The following is an 11,292-nucleotide window of genomic DNA, read 5'->3' as shown; positions in this document are numbered from 1 at the left end:
GTTACAACCCGTACTACAGTAAGTATATGTTTCTTTGTATTTTATTTTATTTTATTTTATTTTATTTTATTTTTGTTTCTTTGTATTTTAATCATCATAGAGTCATGTTGCTTAATGAGTTTTCAGTCAACAATGGGGACTGAATATTACAACAATGGTCCCAGTAGACTTTTCCATATAGCCTAGGCATGTAGTGTAGGCAGTGCTATGTCATTTTGTATAATTACTGACATTTACACAATAAAATTGCCTAACATTGTATTTCTCAGAATGTATCCCTGTCATTAAGCAATGCATGATTATATTTTTGACACAGATTCTGATAAGTGAGAATCCTATATCAAAGGCTAATTACCTATGTAATTATGTTAGACATTGCCAAATTTTCTTTATGGCAATGTTTTAGTTTATACTGGTGGATATCTTCTAAATTGGTTTAGTGTGAGATGTTGGTGCCATTTCTGAGAACCTTATTAACCATCTAATTCACTGTAAGAAATAATGTTCATAGGCTAAACAAATCTATAGTTTTTCAATTATCAGATTTTTCACCATTATCGTTGTACCCACATCCCATATGTTGTTTATACAGTAGCAGTGGATTTGTCTAAAAGTTTACCAGACTTCAAATGTTTTGTTAATGTGCATATATTTGTTCTTCCTAAAGGCAGTTTCCAGCATTAAGTGGTTTCTCCCCAAGTAAATGTACAGATTTTTTTTTAAGATTTATTTATTTATGCATACAAGAGCTGGGGTACAGGCCAGAGATGCGGGGGGTGAGAGGATTCACCAGAGACAGAGTGGGGAACAGAACAGGCAGATTGACTGAAGTACACTGCTGAGTGGAGCAGTGGGCGAGGCAGGAGAGGTCTGCGTGCCATGTGGGTAGCTCCCTGGCCAGCCGGGGATTGAATTTGTGCTGCAGAGGCTGCAGATTGCTTCATAGTGCGGAGCTTAACCCCTTGTGCCACCAGAGAGGCCCAATATATAGATTTTTAAGTGTTTTTGTTAATGTGCTATATATCTGTTCTTAGTAAAGACAGTGGTCAACATTACGTGGTTTTCCCCAAGTAAATGTAGATTTTTTAGATGTTTGTTCATTATTTAATTATAAATTTTAATTGCTTAATTTTAAGATTAAATTTAAACATTTAAATATAAATGTTTTTAAATTGCCCCAAAAGATAGAGCCTTTTTAAAAGGATTTTTTTTAACACTGAAGTATAGATTTCCTGTTAGCGTATTTCACTTATGTTTTGAAATATCTTTAACTAACTTAATTATCTAGATTTTTCACTCTCTTGTTTTTATAAAGTCATTGTATTGTGTCACAAACATCCTTTTATATATTAAGGTACTCATCCTTACTACCTTGCAGAGCAGAATCTTCACGGTTCCTATCTTGTCATTTGGATATAAGCCATGTTTTTTTCAAGGGAAAATATTCCAAATACCTTTAGTAGTACTTGTCTTTACTACCCCCACAGCTCATCCCAGATTAGAGTACTTCTCACTTTAACTGCAGCTAATATCTGCAAATGTTAGTGGTAGACTACAAAGAAGCATTATATTTTAAGTGAAAAGTTGTTCATGGATAAATTGTATATTGGTATTTTTTTTAAGATTTATTTTTATTTATGCATACAGGAACCTGGGATATAGGCCACAGGTGCAGGGCAGGAGGTAAAGAGGTGGGAGAGAAAGGATTCACCAGAGACTGAGTGGGGAGCAGAACAGGCAGAGCTTCTGAAATACACTAAGGAGAGGTAGGTGAGACAGAAATCTGCTGCACATTGTGGGTTAGCTCCCTGGCCCAGGATTGAATGGTACAGTGACAGACCATAGCTTGATAGTGCTGAGACTTTAACTCCTGCACCACCAGGGAGGCTCCTGTATGTTGGTATTTTTATGTTTTCAGTTTAAACATATTGTGTATTGACTTTTAGTTTAATGACCAGAGGGATGTTATACCATAACTCAAACTGATAATGATAGAGAATTGAGTCAATCTATACTGATAGTCCTTCAGATATTTGTACCCTCCCAGAACACAGCCTGGCACATATTTGTATTTGTTGACTAGTTTGCTGAATAAATGAGTAGCTGGTGAACTACCAGTGTTGCTATTCAGTAAGTGGTTAATGAGGAACAAACTTAGAATATCTGAATATTTTATCTGTGAAAGAAGACAAGAAAGCAGTCCTGAAATTTCTGTATCCTAGTTTTATGCAACACATTTAAGTAGCTGGGGTTTAAAGATATAAAAAGAAAATTAGTATTTGTGAGGTTATATAAAGCTATTTTAGTTATTTAATAAGTTGAAAGTTACCATTTTACTAAAACATCACATATTTGCACAAATACTGTCAGCAGGGAAAGTTTTGCCAGCTGCTTTCCCTTATCATGATGTAAACTTGGATATTTAATAAATATATATATGTATATATAATATAACATTTTCCTTCATAGGCATTTGGGATCACAACTTTGTGAATTAGAAAAACTGATAGATAAAATGATGATTGCAGAATTTTCTACTTATTCTCACAGTGACTTAAATAGACCACTGGAAGATGACTGTCAGATTTTAGAAGAGGTATGTGTTTTGAACTCTGGAATGAAATTCATGTCCTTAGTGTTAATTACAAACAACCTTAGTTTAGAACATGTTCTTCTCAGATTAGTGTGAGCAAAATTTTCTTAAATTTCAAGTTCTAGCTGATCTATGAAGTCCTTCACTATGTTACCATTTAATCGGTCATTATCTTACAAAATTAGAGAATAAAATAACTTTATAACTTAATTAGAAATTAGAGTTAAAACAATGTCACATAGTTAAAAACTGAGTTCAAAGTATAGATATAGGGCAGATGAACTTTTATCCACATGTATGCATGCACTGGCATAGGTCTTATAAAAAGTGATTATCATTATGTGGTTATTTTCAGATCTTCACATTCACTTAGTACCTATTATGAACATGTTTGATACAAATAGATCATATTTAGGTTTTGCTTATTTGTTAACTACACAATGCTGATTAATACCAAACAGCTGAGCAGCATATGTAGATAAAGAGATTTTTGTGTACATTTCAGTTAATTCCCTATGGATAACATAGTCCAGATCAATATTCTAGTCTTTTAGACCACAAATTAAAAAGCACAGGTCTCTACCCAAAGAAAACTGGCAAAACATAACAAATGTAATTCTGGATGATAGTTCCCAGCAGTCTGGGGGTGAAGGAGGGAGGAAGGTAAAGAAAGGGCAGGGGGAAGGTAAATAGTGTAGTGACATTGGAGCTTTGGTTGATGGCAAGTGAAGCATGTTGAAGTGTGAAGGTGTACTCCCAAACCTAGGTATTTTTGTAAATGACAAATCAATAAATTTTTTTATGAAAACATATTAAAAAGTTAATAAAAATAACTATGGGTTTCATAGAATATTTTTGGTCATCACAGTTTGAGTAGGATAATTTCTAGCTTGTTGGAGGTTGGCCAAAAAAACCTCTTATATTGTTTTGTCCCTAAATCAATTTCACATGATCCAGTGTAGTGGAATAAGGATTTAACCATTTTTAGAAATGATCAGATTTTAGAAAAATATAATGACAAGGTTGCTGTGGAAGGATTTCTTTTAAGCTTATAGAAAATACTGTATGTAGGGTAGAGATTGAGGATCAAGCAATAAAACCCTTGATATTGAATATTTCTTCTTCTGAGATTAAAGTGTGAAATTACATATGTTTGTTTTATTTTAATAGGAAAGACTAGTATCTCTTGTATTTGGACTTTTAAAACAAAGAAAACTTAATTTTTTAGAAATCTATAGTGAAGAAATGATTATTACAGCAAAGAATATCATTAAACAGGTAAGTATATATTTTTATTACATTTTGGTATAGAATCTTGTAAAAAGTTTTTTGCATGATCCTAGTAATAATGTATGTAGCATAATAGTAATATTTTCTCATTTATTTGAACATAGAAAAAATAGAAGAAAAGCATATCCCTACTAGTCAAAAGATTATCACTTTATTTCTTTGTGTAGCTTCTTAGTTTTTTATTGTTATCACACTGTGAGTATGGTTTTGAGTTGTACATGTATTTTAGCTGAATCACGAGATAGCATCAACATATATAAGCCTTGAAAAACAATTTTTACTGGTTATATAATATTCTACCATTATGTTGGTTAATCCTTTTTAACCTTTTCTCTATATTGGCTATTTAGTTTTCAATTCGGTACTATAAGGAACACTGACAGACATCTTTGGTGTAAACTTTGGTTTCCTTGGTTTTTCATATTTAAGACTATTTTCTTATAATTGAGTCTAAGAAGTGGAATTCTCAGTCAGAGAGTGGAAAGTATTTTTAAATTGTTTGGAATGGAGCAGAATTGCTTTCTAGAAAGTTTTTACCAATTTATACTCTCATCAGCAGTAGATAAATATTTATTTGCTCTTACCTAATCTCTAATAAATTATAAATTAAAACTTAATTTATAAATTATAATTTATTTAATTTATAAATTAAAATTTCATTTATAAATTAAATGATCTTTGATTCTTTTACTCAGAGAAATCTCATTCACTGAACATCAGTTCTATATTTGAAAAAAATAATTTTTAATGTATTGATTATACTTCATTGGTAATGATCATTAAATTGACACACATAGTTAGGATTTTAATGTTTTATTTAAGTAAGCTGAAAAAGATTATAGTCACCCCATTTTACCTTTTTCCGTCACTGCCTAAAACTCTGTAAAATTTTGAAAATTGTTGACAATAGGTACTAACACAAAATATACATTGTGACTTATGTTTACATAAGCTTTCTAAATGGAACACAAGAATTTTCATGACAGAAATAGTGCTAATAGAAACTGGAAACAACCCATCATCAACAGAAAAAAAGTAAATAGAATGGTGAATGAATAAATTTGTTTGGAGCAATGTGGATAACATCACATATATAGAGAAGAGTCAAAGGAATCAGACACAAAGGAATATACACAATCTCATTCTATGTATGTAAACTTTAGACACAAGGAAAATTAATCTAAAGTGTCAGAAATTAGGAGAGTGGCTTCTTTTGGAAAGAAGTAATGACTAGAAGGAGAGCAAGAGAGGAGCTTATAGGCAATTTCCAATTTCATTATCTGAATTCTGTTTACAGAGATAAATTTCTTATCAAATTTTTTGAGTTTAACATAATTTATACAATTTTCTGTGTATGTATGTCATATTTTTAAGTAAGTTTAAACTGCTATGTTTTAATTTCTAGACTTCTGAAGTATAAGGCTTTGTTGTTGTTTTTTAACTTTAAACTGTTCGTGTATTGCAAGGAAATAGAACCTTTAAAATGAGTTTTTTGGGGGATTTTAATATGGAACTTCTACCTTAGTCCTATGTATTAAAGTTTTGTGATTTTGGTGTATAATTTTGAAGAACTATATAATAGGACATTTTATTATAGTTCAAGCATACTCTGTAATAATTTAATAGGGTAAGGGTAATGCTACAATTATTTAAACACATTTAGCTATATATGAGTCAAAACTTCTGGTAAAATGATTATCAACATCATTGAGGTCCTTTTTATAATGAACATGTAACACTTAGAATTTGGAAGACATTAATCAAATTTTTTTTTAATTTCCAGTGTGTAATTAACAAAATTTCACAAATAGAAGACATAGACACTGATGCTGTTGTGAAGTAAGTATAAATACTAGGTTAGAAACAATCAGCCAAGGAAAAGATTACCCATCATACTGATAGTGAGGGGGATTTAAAGAATTATTGACTAAGGTACAGGTAGTGAATAGAAAAACGTCAGTACCTTTAAGGAACAAGGGAAAAGAGAAGTTAATAAAACTCAGGAGAAAAATATGTAGTAATTGGAAAAAAATCTATGCCGTTCTCTGGAGGAAGACAATATTTCTGAGCAACCCTTCAGGAAGGGAGATGGAGCTATCAGTAAAAGTACCTTTCCTATTTCCAGGCTTTTGTAAGGGCTCATGGTTCTCCAAGCTCTCCAGAGCAGAGAGTAGATGGAGAGGAATAATAATGTAGACATTAAGGGAGAATTGAAGATAATTCATAAAAGAGAAAGTGTGTCAAATATAAATTATTTACTTATCTAATTAGAACACCGCTTAAAATTGGCTTTAAGAAATTTTAGTATAATTTTGAATTATCCAATCTGTAAATTTTTATCTTCACTCTTGAAATTCTTATTTTATTTTGAGAATAGTGATAAATAATTTGTAACTATGAATTACTCATGCACATGTATCTAAACATTATTGACCTAAGATGAATTGCAAGAACAATTGAATTTATTAAGGCCAAAATCATAGAATGTGAATTATGGAGTTTTAATTTCTACACTTTTACCTAATGAAAACTCAATTTGAACTGTTGAAACAACTCTAAACATGGCAGAATTCACTAGTAATTGAAACAATTATTGAGACTCTATTAAAAGCCCTATGACCAGGGGCCTCTCCGGTGGTGCAGTGGTTGAGTGCTGGGTTGTGAAGCTGCCCACAGCCTCTACAGTGCCAGTTCAATCCCTGGCCACCAGGCGAGGGACCCACATGGCGTGCAGACCTCTCCTGCTGCCTGCTGCTCCCCTCAGCGGTATACTTCGTCAGTCTGCCTTCTCTGCTCTCCCCTGTGGCTCTGGTGAATTCTCTCACACTCCCGTGCTTCTGAGTGTACCCAGTGCTCGTATAAATAAATAAATGTGATTTATATGAAATAAATAAATTCGTATAAATAAAACTCACATTCTATGAGTTTGGCCTTAATAAATAAATAAATAAATAAATAAATAAATAAATAAATAAACAAACAAACAAACAAACAAATAAATAAATAAATAAATGATTCTTAAAAAAAAAAAAAAAAGCCCTATGGCCATAGAGAATCAATTGCTTTTTATTTTCTTCTTCCCCAGGGAATTTTCTCAACTTGAACAGGAAACTTTCTATATTTCAAGTATCTTGAAAATAAACTCCTGACCTCAGCAACATTCATTCAAAATTTAGAGTAATAGTCATTGTGGTACTATAAAATATCTTTATGGAATTCTGTTTTACATTAATTTTTTACCTTAAAATTGTTAATGTTAGCTATACAAATATTGCCTATACTAGTATGTATTAAGGTAATATAATGTATCTCTACACTTATGTATACACCAATATATGTATTTGTATAAAAATATGTGAATAGACTTAAATGTTTATATGCTAGTATAATAAATACTAATATAATATTGGCTAATGCCTATATGTCACTTTCTTATGCACTATAAATCATTCTGATACTTTCCCCTTATTAAGAGGAGAAAATTAGAGCATGGAGGGATTAAGTAACTTGCCCAGAGTTAAATAGCTAGTGACCTAAGGCAGTATGTCCCAAGAGCCCATGCTCTTAACCATCATGCTATATTAACTTTCATATGTGGAAAAGTACTTTTTTAGTTTATAGTTAGAAAAGTAGGTTATTATTAAGTTCGTTGGGGAAGATATTATTTAAAAATTTTTATTGTGGAATATATATTTTCCGCCTTTAACAAAAGTTGGTTTATTTGTCTATGAGCTTACTCTCAGTAGTCATTTAGCATTCACATGGAATTACTATATGATAGTCAGTATACTTGACTGGATTAGCATTAGACATATTTAAACAATATGTTTGGTAGTTGACTAATTCAATTCTATGGTTTTAGTTAGATATCTAATGAAATTGAAGTTTATTCTCCTGTTACTAGAGAGTAGTTAGCATGGTTTTCTCCAATTTGTAGGTATTGTGTGACCCAAACACAGTCATTGTTTTTGTTTGAATTATTTTTTCTAGACTTGCAGATCAGATGAGAATGTTGAATTTTCCTCAGTGGTTTGAACTACTAAAGGATATATTCTCTAAATTTACAATTTTTCTACAGAGAGTTAAGGTAAGCTTATGTGATTATTTGTCCATAATATCCCTAAGTTATCAGTTTTCTAGATATATAACATACGTATATAATCAAAATAGAATAAAGTAATTTCTTTGTTTTTATAATTTTTCTAAAGAAACTTTGTTATAATTAAAATTTAAAGTGCTTAGAGTATCTTGGTAATTTTTATAGTTTTTAATGTTTCGCTTTATCTTACAAAGAAATACTATGCTTATTTGGCTTTTCCTGTTATATAATAATATTTTCACTTATGACATTGCAATGCATGACTTTCTCTAGATTATCTGGAGTTACAATATTGTGAAACACTCAATAATCCCTTCCAATACTTATTCTAGAAATTTAATGTTGCTATAAATACATTTTTGAATTTATAGTGCATATTCAAATTGCCCTACTCATGTGCTTTATTGCAGTTTTCTTTTTTTATTTTATTGAAGTACCATTAGTTTACATCCTTGTTAGGGTTTTGACAGTATAGGATTTCTCCCTCAGGTGTAGTCACCATAGCATTTCTACCACCAATCACCAATAATCTTCACCATAGTCTGTTGTGCTCTCCCTCCTCCCCTCTTCTCATTCCTTCTACTCCCTCTGGATGCCTCAGCTTCATGGTCAGCTTTCACGGGTTGGTTTTAGTATTTGAATTTGTCTTACCCTTTGTTTGGTTTCTTTGTATCCCACTTATAAGTGATACCATCCTGTGTTTCTCTTTTTCTTTCTGCCTTAACTCACTTAACATAACCTCTTCTAGCTCTATCCATGTTGCTGCAAATTACATGAGTTTTTTTTTTGTTTGTTTGTTTTTTTGATCATTGAGTTGTATTCCATTGTGTATATATACCACATTTTCTCCATCTGTTCATCTGGTTTTGGTTATTTTCATATCTTGGCTGTTGTTAGTAGTGCTACAGCGAACATAGGGGTGCAGTTTCCTTTTGAATTAGTGTTTTTATATTCTTTGGGTAGATTCCTAGGAATGGAATTGCTGGGTTGTATGGCAGATCCACTTTTAGTCTTTTGAATAACCTCCACACGGCTTTCTCTGGGGGCTGGACCAGTCTATATTCCCAGGAATAGTAGAAGAGGGTTCCTTCTTCTCCACACCCTTGCCAGCGTTTGTTGTTGCTGGTCTTTTTGATAGGGGCCATTCTCACAAGAATGAAGTGGTATCTGATTGCATTTTTTAATTTGCATTTCCCTGATAATGTGAACATTTTTCATGTGCCTTTTGGCTATCTATATGTCTTCTTTGGAGAAGTGACTATTTAACTCTTTGGCCCAATTTTTGATGGTTTTTATTTGTTGAGGTGTATGAACTCTTTGTAGATCTTTGATATTCATCCCTTGTCAGATGTATGGTGTGCAAATATTTTCTCCCATTCAGTAAGGTGTCTCTTTGTTTTAGTTACAGTCTCTATTGCTATGCAGAAGCTTTTTAGCTTGATGTTGTCCCAGTTGCTTATATTCTCTTTTATTTTCCTTGCTTTTGGGGAAGAATCTGTAAAGATATCTCTAAAGCTTGTATCATGAAGTTTTTTGCCTGTCTTCTATGTATTTTATGGTCATATATTATGTCCAGGTCTTTTATCCATTTTGATTGATTTGATTTTTGTGTATGATGTAAAATAGTATTGTTTCATTCTTTTACATGCAGCAGTATTTGAATACCTGCTGTGTGCTAACCACTACTCAAGGCATTCTTAGGATTATAGTATCTCATGGAGGTAACATTCTAGTGAAAAAGAGACTTAGAATTAAAAAATTTAACATAGTGATACGAATGGGTAAAGCCATGGAGTTCTGGGAGAATAGTCAGGGAGGGCCTCCTTGTGGAAGTGACATTCGTACAAGAAACTGAATGATAAGAAGGAAATGTGTATGCAAACATCAATGTGAAGAAGATTCCAGGTAATGATACAGGAAAAGTGGAATGTTAGAAGACTAGAAAGAAAACCAGAATGTCTGGAGAGTAGTTTGTGAGTGAGACATAGGCACAAGGTGAAATATGTATTGGGCTAGGTAGGTAGGCATGGTAAGGAGTATGAATTTTTTTCCTTTTAAGTAGGCACAACAATGAATATGATTGTCTGACAAGCAAGGTAGTGTTATGTTTAGTGTAACCTTTTAAAGAAGTTATGCAGTGTATTTAAGGGCGCTTTTTATTTACAAATTCAATGACTACATAGAACTTTATTCCTAAACTTTAGGGGACTTATTTCTCTTGAGTACTTTTTTACAGGTGACCTTTACAGTATAGTAAAAGATCAGTACCAATTTTGATAAGCATGACTGTCACTCATTTATAAGATGTTAAGAGTACATACACAGATTCACTTTTGGGAACTTTAGATAAAAGATATTTTAAACCTTTTTAAAATGTGTCCTGTTTTCTTGTAGGCAACGTTAAATACTATTCACAGTGTTGTTCTCTCAGTTCTTGACAAAAACGAAAGGACTAAAGAATTGGAGGAGATTTCTCAACAGAAGAATGCTACAAAAGATAATTCACTGGACACAGAGGTGGCTTATTTAATCCATGAAGGCATGTTTATAAGTGATGCATTCATTGAGGGTGAATTAGCATCTACAGCAGTTGACACTACCTCTCAAACAAATGTATCTCCAAATAGTGAACCCTGCAGTAGTGATTCCGTATCTGAACCAGAATGTACTACTGATTCTTCATCCAGCAAAGAGCAGACATCATGTTCTGCTACTCCAGGAGGTGTGGATATTATGTGAGTATTATGGCTGCTGCCAATGTAAGGATATTTTGAGTCATTCTATGTAAACTATATGCAGATATGGACACAAAAAAGTAATTTTCTAGGCAGAAAATGGAAAAAGAAAAGTAATGAAAAGAATTAAGTTTTGTCATTAATTTTTTTTTATTTTAAAAATGTTGTAAAAGTCACATAACAAAATTTCCCATCTTCACTGTTTCTGAGTACACAGCTCAAGTAGTAAGTATATACACATTGTTTTACAACCTATCTCCAGAATGTTTACCTTGCAAAACAAACTATTGAATATACCCCAATAAGCAACATTTCCCAATTTCCTCCTCCACCTATCCCCAGGTAAATCACCCTTCTTTCTGTCTTTATGAATTTGACTACTATAGATATTTCACCTAAGTGGAATCATATAGTTAATTGTTCTTATGTAACTGGCTTATTTAACTTAGCATAATTTTCTCAATTCATCCATGTTGTAGTATGTATTGGAATTTCCTTCCTTTTAAAGACTTTTGTGTGTATATACCACATGTTGTTTACCCATTCATCTTTTGGCTATTGTGAATAGAGCTACA

At 32.1% G+C, this 11,292-nt stretch overlaps 1 protein-coding gene across 1 annotated transcript in view; it reads left to right on the top strand.

The window, feature by feature from the left end:
- Positions 1–291: 291 nt before the first annotated feature.
- LOC311175148 (vacuolar protein sorting-associated protein 54-like) overlaps positions 292–11,292 on the top strand; it is a gene marked incomplete at both ends in the record, with an annotated part of 40,402 nt that continues 29,401 nt past the window's right edge. Inside the window, 6 exon segments of the mRNA XM_084240079.1 lie at positions 292–326; positions 2,470–2,596; positions 3,764–3,871; positions 5,667–5,722; positions 7,874–7,970; positions 10,377–10,717. Coding sequence (XP_084096205.1) covers positions 292–326; positions 2,470–2,596; positions 3,764–3,871; positions 5,667–5,722; positions 7,874–7,970; positions 10,377–10,717 — 764 coding nt within the window.

This window comes from Talpa europaea, assembly GCF_964194135.1.
Source record: "Talpa europaea genome assembly, chromosome: 8".
NCBI classification, from domain to species: domain Eukaryota; kingdom Metazoa; phylum Chordata; class Mammalia; order Eulipotyphla; family Talpidae; genus Talpa; species Talpa europaea.
This window is presented reverse-complemented; position numbering and strand designations above follow the sequence as displayed.